At 38.8% G+C, this 18714-nt stretch overlaps 1 protein-coding gene across 2 annotated transcripts in view; it reads right to left on the bottom strand.

The window, feature by feature from the left end:
- Positions 1–18449, bottom strand: part of gtpbp10 (GTP-binding protein 10 (putative)) — a 56049-nt gene extending 37600 nt beyond the window's left edge. The window contains exons 1-3 of one of the 2 annotated variants that reach the window (XM_048558362.2): positions 18315–18449; positions 10983–11176; positions 6452–6543 (exon numbers count right to left, since the gene is read on the bottom strand). In XM_048558362.2, the coding sequence (XP_048414319.1) occupies positions 6452–6543; positions 10983–11122 (232 nt within the window). In that variant the 5' untranslated portion in view covers positions 11123–11176; positions 18315–18449. Of the gene's footprint in view, positions 1–6451; positions 6544–10982; positions 11177–17785; positions 18246–18314 lie in introns of those variants that run through there. The other variant, XM_048558354.1, reaches the window with a different exon arrangement.
- Between the last annotated feature and the right edge of the window lie 265 nt (positions 18450–18714).

The raw sequence follows: 18714 nt of genomic DNA on the forward strand, positions 1-18714 counted from the left end.
ACAATACCCCAGCATCTCAGCCACAATGTTTATCCAACAAACATGCCAAAAACATTGTTTTTAAACTTAATTTAACAGTTAGCAGCGCATTTTTCCAGTTACTTTGGTTTTCTAAAATTCACAGCTGACAGATGGAAACAGTTTAGAGTTTTACGAGATAGCAGATTACTGTAATTATAAATGATAAAGCACAGCAATTTGTACCAGGCATATACTGGCCACACTGTCAAATAAACTGGCATTAAAATGTGTTAAGCTTGTAAATGTTACCGACAATTTCCTTCAGATTATTCCAATTTTATTTCAAAGTATTTCAGAGTATTCCATTTCTCCCGCACATTTATGTATATGCATTAAAAATCAGAAGCACGTAGGTTTATAGTGTAGATGAAACTGAATCAGCCCATTTGTCTATCAGCTCTTTTTTACATCAGTGCAAATCTACTGTCAGTGCCCAGATTTCTCCTCATAGCTCTGTATTTTACTCCACTTCCGACATTCAATCTACCTTCTCCTTCAACGATCTCTACCTCAATCATTCCCTATAAGCAATCCAAAATAATCACCTCTTTTAATTTTCATTGTGACAACTTTGAATTGATAACTAATTTATTCAAGAGTGAGAAACATAGTGAACTTAGTTGGAAAAATGCACTGAAGTGAGAACATAAAATGAGCACAGTGCTCAGGAACAACAGGATGAGGGCACTGGTTCCTTTCGAGGAGGAGTGCAGACAAAACCAAGGTTGTGGCATTGCAAATGGCTCAGTTGTACAGCAGGGAGGAAGAGAAAAGGAAAAGCAACAGGGACAGGGGATTCATTATTGGAGGAAATAGACAGGCATTTTTGTTTGCAGGCAGCACAGTCAAGGATCTCAAATAACTACTGCTTTACACTCCTTCTGGGAGAGGTTGAACAGACAAAGATCATGGTCCACAGAGGTATCAATGACTTGGGTAGTGAGGGAGATGAGGTAAATCAGAATTCAGGTCAGAACTTGAAAAGTAGAAATGTATGGGTGACTCTCAGGACTACATGGCTGGAAACATGGTAGAGGAGGGAGTGCTTTGGGTGTCTGGGATGCTGACTCTGGGGAGATGGGACTTGTACAACTGGATGGATTGCATGTGAACAGAAGCAGGATGGAATTGCCTGTGGGACATTTTGTGAGAACTAAGGCTAGGGATTTAAATTAACTCAGCAGGAGTATGGGAATCAGGAGAAAGTATCAGAGAAGAATACCGTGGTGCACAAAATACTAGTAAAGACATACAAGTGCTAGAATAGAGAAAGTAAGTTATTAGACAAAGCCAGAGTAAGTGAGAAAGTTATGACACTGGAATGACGGTTATACAGCATGTATGTGAAAATACAGAGTAAAGACAATTCAGGAGCTGCAGATGCAGATTGCTGTGTGGAAATATATTGTCACTGGTGAAAACAGACACAGGGCTCAAGATAGTACAGGATTGAGTATTAAATAATCCTGTGTATAAGGTGTTCATAAAAGACAGCAAAGAAAGAAATCGAGGAGGGGTGGCAGTATTGGTTCAGCACAGCACTGCAGTGCTGAAGAAAGAGAATGTATCAGCCAGTTCAAGGACAAAGTCAATTCTGCTAAAGCTAACAAGAGTGATTACACTTTTTGGTGCAGTCTGTAAACCACCAACAGATGGGAAGGATGTAGAAAAATGCATCAGCAGGGAAATTACAGAAAGGTGCAAATATTTTAGTAGTTAAGATAATGTTCAGGAGAATCTTCAAGAACAGTCCAACAAGAAGGGAAGCAGCACTACATCTGGTTCTTGGAAATGAGGTGTGCCAAGAGTTAATGGGGGAATACTGAGGAGAGAGTTGCCATTGTATCACATGGCAAAACCTTACAGGGACAAGGCATGAACAATGTGGGTAAGGGTGAGATATATGGCAAAATCGTGTGAGGAAGTATGGTGAGGCCGATCTTGCCTTTGGGATCAACTCACTGCAGCTTTTATACATCTGCCAAGTGACGCGGTGAGTTGCCAAGGGGAATTATTGCTTGTTGAGCACCATATTAACAGCATGACTCACCTCATTTACATTCAGCTTCCTATCCAACCAAACATGCTGAACACAGAAGATATTGAGCATTACTGGCACAGCAGGTAACTGATAGGCTGGAGTTTATCAGCCTCCACATTGGATAGTGAGCGCCAGCATCTCAGGGCATGCTCCATGGGCACCAGCCACACAGACCCCATCACCACAGACTTTGGCATCTTCTAAGAATTCTCATAGCACAACTCTGATTCACTTGCAGTAACGCTTCAGTACTGCCCCAGTAATGTTGCTGTAAGGACACTGCATTGAGGGGCACATACTGCATCAGGCTGTATCTTTGGGCTTTCCAATTGCTGTCGGTGCTCATTCTGTGCCAACCTGGATGCCCAAAGTGTACCTGCCTTGCCTTGCAGCATTTTCCCCCTCAGCCTGAGATAACAAGGCTTTGATGGAATTCCCAATAGATTATGCACTCCACATGCCTGGGAAAGTTGGGCTCCTGAGATCCAGCAAGAAACAGGAGCCATGTCAAGGCAACTTCGTGTTCGAGTGAATTAGCATCCCACCAAATGACTGCCGCTCCTCGGAAGATCCAGGCCATTATGTTAGATTTCTTTATTTCACTAAAACACCCCTTACGGCGATAGATTCCTGTGCTTGACATGATCTTCATCACTCTCTCTGGTTTTAGTATTCTATGAGATGTGATAAAACAGTACACAGTGTACTCAGTGTCAAAAACACAATTTTACACAAAATTATTACTGGTCCTTTTTCATGTATTCAAGTCAGTTTCCATAAAGCTGAAACTGTTTACTTTGTGATTTAATTTTACCTGCACATTCAAGGAACTGTATGTTCAAACCCCCAGGTGTTTCTGCACAGCCTCAAATGCCAGAGTTTCTTTTCCCATTCAGCTTATACTCCCATTTCTGGTTCATCTTTTCGAAACGCATGACCTCACAAAAATTCATCAACAGGAAAGAGGGGATTTGGATCTGACATTACCAACAAAACTGATGAGTGACTATTGAGAACTGTTTTTAAACGTTTAAGCTGCTTGGAACGTATACCTGAAAGGGTAGTGTAAACAAGATACAATATAACTTCCAAAAGCGAGTTGGATACGAAATTGAAAACTTTGCAAGACAATAAGGAAAGATTTAAACTAGTCGGATAGATCCTGCAAAGAGCAAACATGGCCATGGTCAACTGAACAGCCTCCTTCCATGCTAGATGATTCCATCTAACTGCATCTGCTACAAGTATTTCATTTCACCAGCTTAAACCTGGTCTTTTTATACCACTCCATGCCATTTTATAACCCTCCATCTTTTTGCCATCAGCAAATTTTGGCACTCTATGTCTTATGGCTAAGTCCAAATCTTTAATCCCTGGCACACATCACTTGAGTCTTCTCTCATCTGAATGTCCATTTCTCCAAACTCTTTGCTTCCTCTCTGTTAACCAACTTTTTAATGTACGTTACTTTATTTCTTCTTATACAACATGGCTTCAATTTTTCAGACAAACCTCTTGTGAGCTATCTTGTCGACTGTGTTCTACAAAACCAGATATTCTTGTATCTACTGCATTCTCTTTATTGAAATACTTGTCAGGTCTTCAAAAGAAAGCTTGAGTTTGCCCAACGTTGCTTGCCCTTAACAACATTGTTTAGTAATCTTTTATTAATCTATGTACTTCTAAATGAACATTCATTTTACATTCTAAGATGGAAATAGAAATTTCAGAAAGGTAGAGCTCATCCTACCGGTCCTTATGATCATAAGTGGTTTTCTCCTTCCACTCTGGTTTCCTTCCTGCACATCCTGATTCCTTCACAGGCTGAAAATCTATCCAGTCATGAATGTATTCAAGCACAGAGCTCTCACAATCCTCCAAAGTATGGAATCCAAAAGATTCACAAATCTTTTGATGAAGACATTTTTCCTCATCTCAGCCCTAATCAAATTTTATCCTGAATGTGTTTTGGTAGGTTCCTGAGAACTCCACAGGCAAGAACAAGTTCTTGTAGTCTATCTTACCAAACCCCTTCAGAATCTTGAACATTTTAATCATACTTCAAAAATCTGAAGTGTACGGAGTTTAAAACCATGTATATTATACAAGTAGTCTACTGTTATTGTAGCTACCAGGTTAATCCTTTTGTTCCCTGGTAAAAAGTGTTATAACTAGTCATGCTCAAATTGTTAATGCAATGAATTTTATTCTTTGATATACCTCCTTTTGACAGAAAATGAATATTTTTATTTTGCAGTCTAACCATCTCATCTTTGAGGATTTTAATGAAGATCAATTGACATATTTTTTAATAATTTTGTAATTTAGGCCAAATCTGTCATTATCTTGCAAAATTTATATGTATTCATTTCAGCATACTCACCTCTCACCATTATATTTTTCAGTTCTTACATAAAACCTAACCATGTTGCAAACATTCCTCTTTAATTGGTCTCCAGCTCTTCAGTTATTAACTCCATTTCGCTTTCTCGTAAATGAAGCAGAATTCTTGCATTGGAAGTGCCCTAATCTAAGAACCAGTCTTGAATACATCCTATAAAACATTACCCATTGTAACCATACATTGTTTCTGGCTTTGTCAGGATTTTTTTTGCTATTTTGTTGCTAAGAAAAAAGATATAATATTTAAACTTCTGTATCAGAACAGGCAAGAAACCAATTTATTCAGCATGTAAGGAGGGTTTTAATGGGTTGGATCACATTTGGCATGGAGCTGCAGCAGGATCTATGAACTGTCAATATTATCTTGCTGATTAATCTCAGACCATGCGGGAAGATTCTCACTCGTGTACATAAGCTCCTTTTCCCTACGTAGAACAAACTTCTGTGTGTGATTATATGTAGCTTCTATCACACACAAATCAAATGCATTGAGCTCAACTGATGATTCTAAAACTAGTTTCCAGGGTAATTCATAGCAGTCTGGACTATTTATCCAATAGCAGCATCACATTTAATGCTGTGCACTGTTCTCAGATGTGTCAGTATGGGGGGGTTGGCTATGCAGCTCATTGCAGACAGTCAAAGGCATGCACTGCTCGACTTTGTGTATTTTTAACCATTTTCAGTGATACCAAGCAATTATTTGCTGTTGTTCTTAGATATTGCTCTGCAAATCACCCTCAATTATCTCTGTTACTGGTACCCCCTAATGAATACTAAGAACTACTGAACAGAGATATGTTCGGGTTAAGTATGAGAAAGCATTAATTCACTGACGAGTTGATTTTTAAAATAATGTCAGTAGAAAATTAAGCGCATGTGGCTTGAATTTCATTAAGATCAAAGAGTAATTAACATCAGCTACAACTGCCAGAGCATCAGAACGACAGACCAGATACAAAAATAGTCTTTTGTAGACTAAATATTTTCTGAGCTCCCATGAAGATTAGATTGTAAACTAATATTTTAAACTTAAATGAAGGCAAATATATAAGTATGAAAGTTGAGCTAACAGAAATGAACTCCGGTAAAATGCAAGCAGATAGGTTTGTAAAGAAGTAGTGGTAGATGTTTAAAGAGATATTTCAGAATACTCAGAGTAAGTAGTTTCTACAATAAATAAAAATTTCAAGTGTCGGATCACCATTTGTAATTAACTAAATAAGTCAAAGAAAACATCAGGCTTGTAGACAAAAACTTTTAACAGCGTTGAGTGGCAGGTGACTCAACTGGTCAGAATATAAAGAATGCAGAGAATGACTAAAGGTTAACCAGGACTAATAAATTAGAACAAGAGACGAAGCCACCTAGGAACATAAAAGCAGATAAAGAGTTTTTAAAAAGTTTTCAAAAAGGAAAAGTGTAAGTAAAGTGAGTATTGGTCCCCAAGTGGGTGAGAATGATGAGTTAATAGCAGATAATAAAGAAATAGCAGATGAAATAAATAAACATTTTGTTCTATATTCACCACCCAGTATATTAAAGACAATCCGGTATACCTGCAATTCAGGAGAATATGAGATTCAGGTGGAATTATAATCATTACAGAAGCAGTAGTGAGCAAATCACGGAACTGCAGGCTGATAAATCTCCTGGTCCTGATGGGCTTTATCCTAGAGTCTTTAAACAGTTAGAAAGTAAGGCTTTAGCTGCATTAGTGTTAATTTCTCTAAATTCTTTAGATTTAGGAAAAATTCCATAAGTGTTGTGTTTCTTCATTTAGATTCCATTATGATTAGACATAAGACTAAAGCTAAAGTATAATTTATACTGAATATATAACCAAAACTACACTAATGTTTTTTGGTAGCAGAATGCAGAGAAAATAGCACACAATGAAATTTGTTAAAGATAATTTAATAAAACAAGATAATTATTTGCACTTAAAAGCTAGTATCAAGTCTGATCAACTTTAAAATTTCTCACCTATTACTTGCCCATCATCATTAGTGATTGAAATTCCAATTGGAGCATGAATTTCACAATCATTTCCCTTTGCTCCCTTAAGTGATCGAATGCTGGAAATTATAAAGAAAAAAAGCAACATTACAGCATGTGGTATTTTGTCATTCAAAAAGGTTACTTTCCTTTTTTCTTAATTTTAATTGCTTACTATATAAAGATTGTGCAAACCAAATCAGTAACAATACCATAGAGAAGGAATTCCTGGAGCATGTATGGGATGGTTTTCTGAATCAATATGTTGAAAAACCAACAAGAGAAAAGGCCAACCTAACCAGAGTATTGTGTAGTCAGAAAGGAATAATGATAATCTAGCAATTTGTTATTAAGATGGAGTGACGTAGCAATTTCTGAGACTGAATCTAAACAGAGAAAACTAAGATGGTCTGAGTTGCAAGCTGGCTATGATAAATTGGGAAATGTCATTAAAGAGACAATGCTAGATGGGTAATGGCAAACATTCAAAGTCTGTATGGAGGAACTACAATTGTTTAGCCCTGTCCGGAACAAAAATAAAACAAGTAAGGTGGCCTGAACGTGGTTACAAAGGGAAATTAAATACAGTATTCAATCCACAGAAAGGGCATACAAATTGCCCAAAAAAAGCAGCAGACCCAAGATTTGGGAACTTTAGATTTCAGCAAAGGAGGACAAAGATTGAATAAGAGAAGGAAAATAATCCCTTACAGTCAGAAACAGGGGAAATTACATTGGTGAACAAAGAGATAGCAAACCAATTAAATACATAGCTTGATTCTGTCTTCACAAACAAGGGCAAATAAATCCCAAAACTATTGGAGAACACAGGGTCTGGAGAGAGGAAGGAACTGAAGGAAGGAAGTCAAGAAACGGTGTTGGAGAAATTGATGAAAATAAAGGCCAATAAAACCCCAGGACCCAATAGCTAAAAGCACTTAAGGGAGTAACTCTGGAAATAATGGATCCAATGGTGGACATCTTTCAAGACTGTACAGACTCTGGAACAGTTCCTACGGATTGCAGGTAGTTAATGTAACTCCACCATTTTTTAAAAAAGAGAAAAAAACAGGGAATTATAAACAGGTTAACTTGACACATCGTGGAGAAAATGGTAGACTCCATTATAAAAGATTTAATTGCACAGCACTTGGAAAATTGTGACATGAAAGGGCAGTCAGCATTGATTTACCAAAAGGAAATTACGCTTGACAAATCTCTCAGAATCTTTTGAGGATGTGATTCGTTGAATTGATAAGGTAACGCCAGTGACAAGGTTAACTTAGAAGGCTTTTGATAAGATCCTACATAACAGATTAGCACGTAAAATTAGAGTAGAAAGCATGGGATAGGGGTAGTATACACAATATAAGATACAGAACTGGTTGACAGACAGCAAACAAAGAGTAGGAATAAATGGGTCTTCTCCCAAGTGACAGGCAATGATTAGTGGGGTACCTTAGGGATCAGAGCTTGGTCCCCAGCTGTTCACATTATATAATAATGATTTAGATGAGGAATGAAGCACAGGATGGATCTTTCATAAAACGTATAAAATTCCAACTGGCCCAGACAAGGTAAACACAGGAAAATTGTTCCCGGTGATCAGGGAGTTCAGAATCAGGGGTCACAGTTTAAGGATATGGATTAGCCACTTGGGACTGAAATGAAGAGAAATGTATTCACTGAAAGAGCTGTGAGCCTGTGGAATTCCCTGCCACAGAACGCAATTCAGGGCAAAGCATTTGAAGTTTTCAAAAAGGAGTCAGAAATAGTTCCCAAGGCTAAAGGGATCAAAAGGTATGGGGAGAAAGTGGGAACTAGATACTGAGTTAGATAATCATACTAAATTCTATGAGTGGGTCAGTAAACTCAAAGGGCTGAATGGCCCACTCTGCTGCTATTTTCTATGCTTCTATGTTTAGTGCTGTGCTGTGTTTGGAGGGAACACAGTTTATAAGATATATTAGCACTTGTCAAGAGTGTCTTTTCAGTCATTGCATTCCAGATAGGATTTTCTTCATTTTACTTTAATTCTATCATATTTATACCTTTTTCAAGAAACAGAAATTGTAAAAAAAAAATTTCTGTACATGCAACGCTATTTTCCTTTGCCTTTTCTGGCATTATTATAATTGAAATTGTTATCAAGTTTCCAAAGGTTAAAGCAAAAGTATGCAATTTTTTTTCCAATCACTGTGACCTTGAAGACATCAAGTCTGCAAATCTAATGGATATCTTATTTAAGTCAAGACCATCTGGCTCCAGGTCTTGTTTGACATAAACTGAAAACATATCATTGTATCATATTCATATCATTGTAGAGTATTACTGCAAACATACTGAATGAAATAGAAATAAGATCTATTTCAATGAAGACAAATTGCAAAGTTATGTTGAAATTTCTATGACAGTCAATTAAATCGAGCTGAACTCTCCCGGCCATTCATGGCATCACTACTTCTATTGTGTAACAATAGTTGAAACTTGGTTTCAAGAAGGAGCCAGTAGGTGAAATAATGATCGAATATAGCTGTTTCAACCATTTTATCTGCACGGATATCTAAATATTACATTTCATCATGTATAGGTCTGTTGAAAAGACTATTTACAGAAACTGACATTTTTCCTCCTGCCTTGAAATTTACAACCTATTTTTGAGGTTCACAGCAGGCCTGCATTACATCTCCGAGGGGTTCTCTTTTATATTTTACTCAAAGAAGTAACTGCAAAAAAAAGTCCAAAGTGTACTAAATACAACAGAGGCTATGTTCCAACAATCTCTCAGCTGCAATGCTAAGTGTTTTTGTGGAACAGTCAAGCTACAACATTGGCATTGACATGACAAAGCAGAAGAGGACCAGAAACCTGTCCACTAAAAAAAAGCAAAACAAAATCAAATTCAGCCATTTACTGCCCCATCATTCTACTCTGGAAGATTACCACAGTGCTGGAAGTTGTTATCAATAGTGCTATCAAGCAGCAGCTGCTCATTACTGACTCACTCATAGAATTTCAGTTTGGGTTTTACCAGGAATATTTAGCTCCTGGCCTCATCACACCTTGATCCAAACATGGACATAAGAGTTTAATTCTACAGGTCAGGTGAAGTTGAAGCTTTGGTATGGCATTTAGAAGCCCTTGCAAACTGAAGACAATGGAAATGTTTTTAAAAATCTCTCCACCGGTTTTACACATACCTTGCACAAAGAAAGATGGTTTTGATTGCCAAGTGTCAATCATCTCACTGTAGAACATTATTACAGTAATTTCTCAGGGCAGTGTCTCAGACCAACAATGTCCCAGACCAACCATTAAAGTTGCTTCATCAGAGAGCTTCCCTCCACGATAATATCAGACATAGCAATGTTTGCTAATGACTTTGCAACTTCTCAGACAATGAAGCAAGCCATCCTGCTATGCAGAAAAATCTGAACCACTTTTAAGTTTAGGCCAACTTGTACTGTGTACTACACACTACACAGTTCTCAGGTAATATCCATTACCAACAAGCAAGAGTTCAACCATTTTTCCTGGACATTCAATAGAATTGTCATCTCTAAATTCCACATGACCAAGACCCTTAGGTCACCAATGACCAGAAGCTGAACTGGACCAGCTGCATAAACGTTAACTACAACAGTGGGGCAAAGGCTGAGAATTCTGTGAAAACTAACTCATCTTGCGACTCCCCTTATTTCATCTACAAGACACAAGACATGAACATGATGGAAGTTTCTACACTTGCTGTATGACAAAGTCATCATGCAAAAGCTTGATGTTAGATGGGACAAAGCAGAGATCTTGAAGGGTTGCAAGGTAGAATTATATTCATAATCTAAAAAGAAGCCCAGGAACGTAGAATGAAACAGTCAAAATTGTGTTCCTATACAATTTATTTCATTATTACACTATTTTGTAAATTGCATAAGAGATAAAGAAAACATTTAATATAAATACACTTGTTAGATAATAGCTGCCTCTCATTGAGTGCTAAAAGAAATAATATTTTCAACGTTTTAATCACTTTTCCAGTAAGCCGCAGTGCCAGCCACCCGGGTTCAAATCCACAATCGGGCGACTATCTGTGTGGAGTTTGCACATTTTCCCCATGTTTGTGTGGGTTTCCTCCAGGTGCTCCAGTTTCCTCCAACAGTCCAAAGATGTGCAGACTAGGTAGATTGGCCATTCTAAATTGCCCGTAGTGTTCAAGGACGTGTAGATTATGTGGCTAACAAGGGGTTGGGTCTGGGTGGGATGCTGAGAGTATCAGTGTAGACTTGTTGGGCTGAAGAGCCTGTTTCCACACTGTCGGGATTCTATGATATCACAGACCACAAATATGCCAAAAACTTATACAAATGTTCTATGTTCTAAAGGTAAGAATGAAACCCAGTAGCAGTAGTACATTGTTTAATTTGTACGCTACTAATTACAATGAAACTCAACTGACAGACAGATGAGCACAGCTTGCAACTTTTATCTTAAAGCTTATATATATCCACACAACACATCATACCTGCTGTTAGCACCAACACCAGCCACAAAGCGTTTACTTGGATATTTGTCCTTGAGCTTTTTCAAGCTTACTCCATCTTGTGCTACAACCCAGACGTCACCACCTTTACCACCTTCACCACCAAGCCGAAGAAGTCCCATTCCACCGCTCCCACCACGAACATAAATTCTGAGATTGTCAATAAAGCTGCCATACTACAAAATAAAATAATTAAAGAAAATACTAAATAATGGCTCTCAAATAAAAATTCCAGAGGCTGAAATTTATTCAAATCTTGTTTTAATATTTAGCACTGGTCTGTATGATAAGAACAATTAAATTAAGAGCTTCTATGAACCAAAATGCCCTTTATAATCAACTGATATATACTTGTGGAAATTGACATATCATACAAAGATACCAATGTAAACTTTAATTGCAAAACACATTGCAGACATGTTTCCACCTCAAATTAATGTGTGGATAGGTAACACACTACTGCCAAATTGAGTGCCAAAAAAGGTGTTGGTTGGTAAGGTCTGGTAGAAAATTGTTAATACCCTTGCTGTTAGGTGTTATAATCCACTCAATTTACAAAGTATTTAACTTGCCAGTCAATCAATTTGGTAACAAATTGCATTTATATTCCAGGGGGATTTTTTTTTAAACTAATGAATTTACTGATCATACTGCCGCTCCATTTTGAGGTGTAGAAGACCAGTTGGACCAGTATGAGTTATTCATTTTAGTTTTAGCACTTTATTTTATTATTATGTTTTACTGCATTGAGATAATTTTACCACAGAAAAAAATGCTCCAAGATGCTTCACATATCTGCAAGGAGATAACAGACACTAAGTCAAAGAGAATGTTAAAATTTTGGTCAAAGAGGTAGATTTTAAGAAAGCACTGGAAATGTAAGCAGAATTAGAGCTTAAGGTCATAGATCATTGAAGGTACAATGTTGAGGCCATTGCACAATGCACAAGAGGCCAGACTCAAAGAAACAGAATGCACATGTGAAATGTAGTACCAAAGACAGATATCGGGAGGGTCTCAGTCAAGAGGGATTTAAAGATAATGATCATAGTATTTAATCTGAAGGACACAAAGCCAATGGAGCTCTGCATGGCAAAGAGATGAATACTGAGCACGTTTGGAAATGGATATTTTGGTTGAGCTGAAGTTCAGCATCCTAAATGCTTCATGTATTCAAAGCAGGAAACTGCTGTAATTTAGGATCACGATGTAAAAATTCAAGACATGAGACCAACCAAAAGAAACCAAAGTCAAATTTAACAAGGGTGAACGCATGCAGGTTGGTTTCGGTGGTAGCTGAGTGAAAGGAACAAGCAAATAATGTCACAGAGGGAGAAGTATATGATCTTTGTGATGGAGATGCTGGGTGGATGGAAGTTAAGCTCAATGTGTTTCAGTCAAAAGCAAATATTTGACAGAAGTTTGCTGCAGCCTGAGACAATATCCTTGATGGAGGGGGAGGCAGGAAAATAAATTTGTTAATAGTCTTACCCAATGCAAGCTGTAAAAACCCTGTACATTTTTTATTGCATCTCCTCTACTCCAATGGAAGATGTCCCAAGACCTTCTGATAACCTCCGATTTTTCCAATGCAAAGGCCTAACATGTGATGTAGATTAATCCATGTGTAGGTCACAAGCGGCACAGGCTTCAGCCGTCAGTTTCAGCTCACAAGTGACAGCTGGAGTCGTTGGCATACATCTGTGAGGCAGAGAACTAGGTGGATACCATGTTCAAACAGGTGGTCACACTACAATTTTTGGGGCAAGGAGGCAGATATAGAATGAGTGACCACCAGACAACTGAAGAGTCCCAAGCACGTATCGCAGCATTCCCCGGAGATTCCACTATCTAAATTGGTTTTACATTCCAGATACTGGGTGAGTGCTAGAATTGCTCAATGGAGCGCAACATGAGCTGAGCCCATAGGACCACAGCACAGCCAGCTGTACAAGAGAGAAAGACAATGAGCAAGACAGCAGTTCTGATAGGGCATCCTTTAGTTACAGGAGCAGATAGGAGCTTCTGTGGCCTACATGTGATTCCAGAATGGCGTTACAGTCATGGTCATGAATGTCACAGAATGATTGCAGGACATTGTTTAGGGGTAGGATGAGCGACCAGAAGTCATTGTCTACACTGGAACTAAAGACAGAGGTGAAAAGAGAGATGTGATCCTGCTAACATAATGTTTATACTTAGTTCCTGAAATTAACAAGGAGGACCTTAACTCTCTAGATTACAACAGTTATGCACAAGGAAGTAAAGACGGATTAATTTGTGGCTGGAAAGATGGTGCAGGAAGGAGATCTTTAGACTCCTAGGACACTGAGGCTGATCGAAAAACTTGGTTGATGGGCTGTATCTGAACAAGCTAAAACCGAGGTCCTGTGGAACATTTTGCTCATGCTGTTAACTAATTCAGCATGGATGTCAGAATCTGGAGAAAATATTAGAGAGCAACAGAAACATAAAAAAAGTGTCAGGAATGCACTCAGTCCTTCAAGCCTGCTTTGCCATTCAATATGACCATGGCTGATCATCCAACTCAGTATCCTATTCCCACTTTCCCTACATTTCCTTCAGATCCCTTTAGCCATAACAACTATATCCATATCCTTCTTTTAAAAAATAGTCAATGTTTTGTCCTCAACTGCTTTCTGTGACAAAGAATTCATAGGTTCACCACTCTATGGATGAAGAAATTTCTAGTTATCTCAATCATAAAGTCTTAGACTGTGACACTGTGATCATCAAGAACATCCTTCCTATCTAGTCCTGTTAGAATATCATACATTTCTACAAGATCTCCCTTCATTCATCTAAATTGCAGTGAATAAAATTCTAGCAAAACCAGTTTCTCTTCATTTGTCAGCCCTGCCAGTTTAGGAATCAGGCTAGTAAACATTCGTTGCACTCTCTGCACAGCTGGAACATCCTTCCACAAATAAGGTGACCAGAACTGCACACAGAACTCCAGATATGGTCTCATCAAAGCCCTATACAATTCCAGCAAGACATCCCTACTTCCATTGACGAATCCTTTCGCTATAAAGGCCAATATACTATTTGCCTTCTTCACTGCCTGCTGCACCTGCAGATTTAGAAGGACACCCCAGGTCTCGTTGACCTTTCCCCTTTCCTAATTTGTCACCATTCAGATTATAATTTGCCTTACTGTTTTTGTTACCAAAGTGGATGACCCCACGTTATCCAATTCATACTTCATCTGCCACGTATTTGCCTACTCAGTGAACTTGTCCTAAAATAGTGAAGCACCTCTGCATCCTCCTTACAGTTCACCCTCTCACCCAAACTTGTGCTGGCTACAAACGTGGAACTGTTATACTGTGTTGCCTCATCTAAATCATCATTATATATTGTGAATAGCTGGACTCCAAACACAGATCCCTGCAGTGTCCCCCTACTCACTGGTTACCATTTGGAAAACTACTTGCTTATTCCTACTGTCTGTATCCTGTCTCCAGCCAGTTCGCTACATGATAATCTCTTAAGGGGGGGCCATATCTAAAACCTTCTGTAAGTCCAAGTAAACCACATCCAATGGTTCCCGTTTATTAGCTCTACTTGCATCCTCAAAGGATTCCTGTAGATTTGTCACACAGGATTTCCCTTTTGTTAATCCATGCGAACTCTTGCTAATCCTGTCTCTGCTTTCCAAGCCCTCTGCTGTTAAATCTTCATAATGAGCCCCAGCATTTTCTTTATTATTGATGTCAGGCTGCATGAAATAACGAGGGAGGCAGATAGCACCACAACAGGAATTAGCAAGTTAATATGTGCAATCAGAGTAGGACAGAAAGTAAGAAGTCAAAATTAGAGTTACATTGCATATATGTGAATGCATGGAGGATAATTAGTAACACTGGCAAGTTACAGGCAAAGACTTACATGTGGAATTATGATGTCGTGGCATGAACCAAGATGAGATTCAAGTAAGGGTGGTGACAGTGTTAAATATTCTTGGTTACTATCAGAATAGTTCGGAATAGTTTAGGAAAGAATAAAAGGAGAAGGGAAACACTGTTCAGTGTAATCGATAGGCCACCCACTAGTCACACGGATATCGAAGAACAAATCTGCTCAAATATTACAGATAGTTGCAAAGCAGTTATAACGGAGATTTTAATTACTCGGGTGTAGATTGAGAAAGCAAAATGTAAAGGGCAGTGATCAGAAGATAGGAGCAGGAGTGACCATTCAAACCCTTGAGATAACAAAGTGTAGAGCTGGATGAACACAGCAGGCCAAGCTGCATCTTAGGAGCATATAAAAGCTGGTGTTTCAAGCCTAGACCCTTCATCAGAAAAGGCTTAATTCAAACCCTTGAGCATTGCTCCACCATTCAATATGATCATGGCTGACCATCAAGTTCAATACCCTAATCCCACCACGCTCCAATATTCCTTGATCCCTTCAGCTAAAAGAACTTTATTTACCTCCTTCTTGGGGTCCCAGCCACATTTACCCCTTTTCTTTCTTTACTGTCTGCTAACTAATTTTCTATCCACCTCAATACACTACCACCAATCCCACACACTTTAGTTTTACACATTAGTCTCTTAAGCTGGGCTTTGCCGAAAGCATTTTGAAAGTCCAAATAAACCACATTCAGAGGCTGTACCTGATCAACTTTACGAATGACATGCTTGAAAAATTCCAGTAGACAGTGATCATTGCCTTAAAGGTTTAAGGATAATGGTGGAAAATGATAAAGAGCAATTTGGAGTTAGAATAATCAAATAGCTGAGAGTCATCTTCAACAGAGTAAGAATGGGGCTGGGCTGGAAAGGCAGGAACCAATTGTTAGCAGGAAAAGACTGTGGCTAAACAATGGACTACCTTCAAAAAGAATGTGGTTTGGGTAGTGGGAACAGTAGGGCAATTAAAATGAAATCTCGCTTGATATGGAGGAGATAGAAATTAAGTGAAAGAAGAAATAGTGCACACAGGACAATTGTTAGGTAGAAGATACAAGGGAGAACCAAGCTGAATACAGAAGCTTCAGAGGGAGTTGATAAAGCAAACAAGAGAAGCAAGGAGGGGTTACAAAAAAACTTATCAAAATACCAGACAAAATAAAAGTCTTCTAAAGTAGATCAATAGTAAAAGGAAAAGTTGGGCTGATTGGGGACCATGTAGAGGTAGGAAGCATGGCAGAGGGACTGAATGAAGAGCGTGCACCTGTCTTTACTTTCAAGACAGATGCTTCTCAAGCCATGGTAAGCAAGGAGGAAATACAGGTTCCAAAAGGGCTTAAAATTGTTAAACAGGTATCACATAAACTGTTGGTAGTCAAAGTTGATGAGGTACCAGTACCAGATTTGGTGCAACCCAAGGTATTGAAAGAATCAAGAGCAGAAATTGCAGAGGCCCTGACAAATATGTTTCAATTTTCCCTCGCGTGAAGGATGGTGTCAAAGGACTGGAAAACTGCAAACATTACACCCTTATTCAAAAAGGTACAGCAATCACAAACCAGCCAGCTTAACTTCAGTGATGGAGAAACAGGTAGAAACTTTAAAGTGGGACAGAATTGCTACGCATATGGATAAATATTAGTTTATTTGGAACAGCCAGTGTGGATTTTTTTAAAGAGAAAAATCATGTGTAAATAACTTGCTGGGGCTTTTTAAGAGATAACAGAGATTTTATGAGGGAAAATGCTGTTAGTATAATGTACATTGACTTGCAAAAGGCATTTGACGGAATGTCACACAACAGACCAGTGAGGAACATTATAGATTATAGAATGAAAGGGACAGTCACACATTAATACAAATTTGCAAGAGAGGTATAGGAGAAGCATAATGGTTAGTGGGCATTTTTCAATGTGAAGGAATGTTGTAGTGGACTTCCTTACACATCAATATTGCACTTTCTGGTAGAAATTATTTAGTTGTTGGTGCATGGGAAACAATTTCAAAGTTTGCAAAACTTGCGAGAGTTGTAAACTGTAAGGGCAATGTAGAATTTCAAAAGGACATTGATACATTAGTATATTGGGCAAATAGGTATCCGATAAAGTTCAATATGGTGGCGTGAGGTGATGTACTTTAGTACAAAGAACATTTTAATACAAAGGTTACTATTCCAAAGGAATTCCATGTGGAAGGACAGAAACCTGGGCATATACGTGCATATGTCACTAAAGGTGCCTCGTCAGGTAGAGAAAGCTGTTAATAAAACATACAGTATGTTTGATTTCTTAATTGGGGATAGAGAACAAGAGCAAGGAGATTATACTGCACCTGTCTCAGATACCAGTCAGACCTAACCTGGAGTACTGCATACACTCTGGGTGCTTTATGAAGGTCATGAACACGTTTAGTAGCAGAAGAGGTTTACAAGAATTGTTTAGGGCTGAGTTAATTCAGATATGAGGAAAGGCTTTATTTATTGAGACAGCTTTCCTTAGAGAGGAAAAAGAAGAGCCTTGATAGAAGTTTTCAAAATCGTGAGGGATGTGACATGAAGTAACTTCTCCCACTCGTAAGAGGATCAAAAACAAGAGGCCTTTGCCAAAGAAGCAAATGTAAGACGAAGGAAAAAAAAACTTTTCCACGGAACTAGTGGTTTAGGTCTGGAACGCACTGCCTGCCAGAGTTCAATTAGGAAAGTCAGGAATGCACGACTTGATTATTCCAATAGAAACAATGCGACAGGAGAAATGGCGCAGCTAAAATACTCAGGTAGTTGGTACAGACAGGAGCTAAATGATCTCCTCCCACAAAAAGGAGATTAAACATGAGTGAAACTCCTACCTTCCGCAGAACCGGGAACCCACACCGCACCATCACAACCCGACCGGAAACACACTGCACCATGACAACCCGACCGGAAACATAGTTGTCTTGCAGCTGCCCCATACCGAGAGCCAATAATTTTATTCATAATGGCCATCTGTCGATCGAGTGCTAATGTTATTTATAATCTGCATCGATATTGAAGTGACTATCCTAAAACGGAGTTAAAAAGCGTTCGATAAACTTGAGATAACAACGTGTAGAGATGAATGAACACAGCAGGCCAAGCAGCAGGGACGCTGATGATTCCGGTCTAGGCGCTTCAGAAAAAGACCCGAAACGCCAGCCTTCCTACTCCTCTGATGCTGCTTGGCCTGTTGTGTTCATCCAGGCCAACACCTTGTTATCTCAGATTCTCCAGCATCTGCAGTTCCTACTCTCTCTCGATAGACTTCTGTTTCATAAACGTTAATGGTCATTGCTTTGTGCATCATGCTAGTTTTTCCGGAGGGGTGTAGGAGACAATTGAAACGGTTCCGAGACATACCGAGGGTCAGGCTCGGCAGCTCAGGTGGGCAGGTCAGTCCGTGAATATCAAAAGACAGCTGGTTTCACTCGAGGCGGAAAGGCCATACTTTTTAAATTCTACATAACACCGAAATGTGAAACATCCTCAAAATGGAACAGCGACGCCTAAAGGTCTAATGCTTTATTGACATGAACAATGTGAAACACCACCTTCTGCTTCTGTCTGGGAAGCAGCATTGGTCAAGAAGCCAGAACTCGTTCCTGCACACCGTGGACTTTTAGTGCCAGTCATACAGCACTGCTTTGACATTAGTTAGCAAAAAAGTTAAGAAAACAATGGATAATATATCACTTCTCTGATTTGTCGATATGATAAGTTTGTGACTGATCCAGAAAGTTCAAAATTACTTCTTGTTTAT

The sequence above is a fragment of the Stegostoma tigrinum genome, chromosome 2, assembly GCF_030684315.1.
Source record: "Stegostoma tigrinum isolate sSteTig4 chromosome 2, sSteTig4.hap1, whole genome shotgun sequence".
NCBI classification, from domain to species: Eukaryota; Metazoa; Chordata; class Chondrichthyes; order Orectolobiformes; family Stegostomatidae; genus Stegostoma; species Stegostoma tigrinum.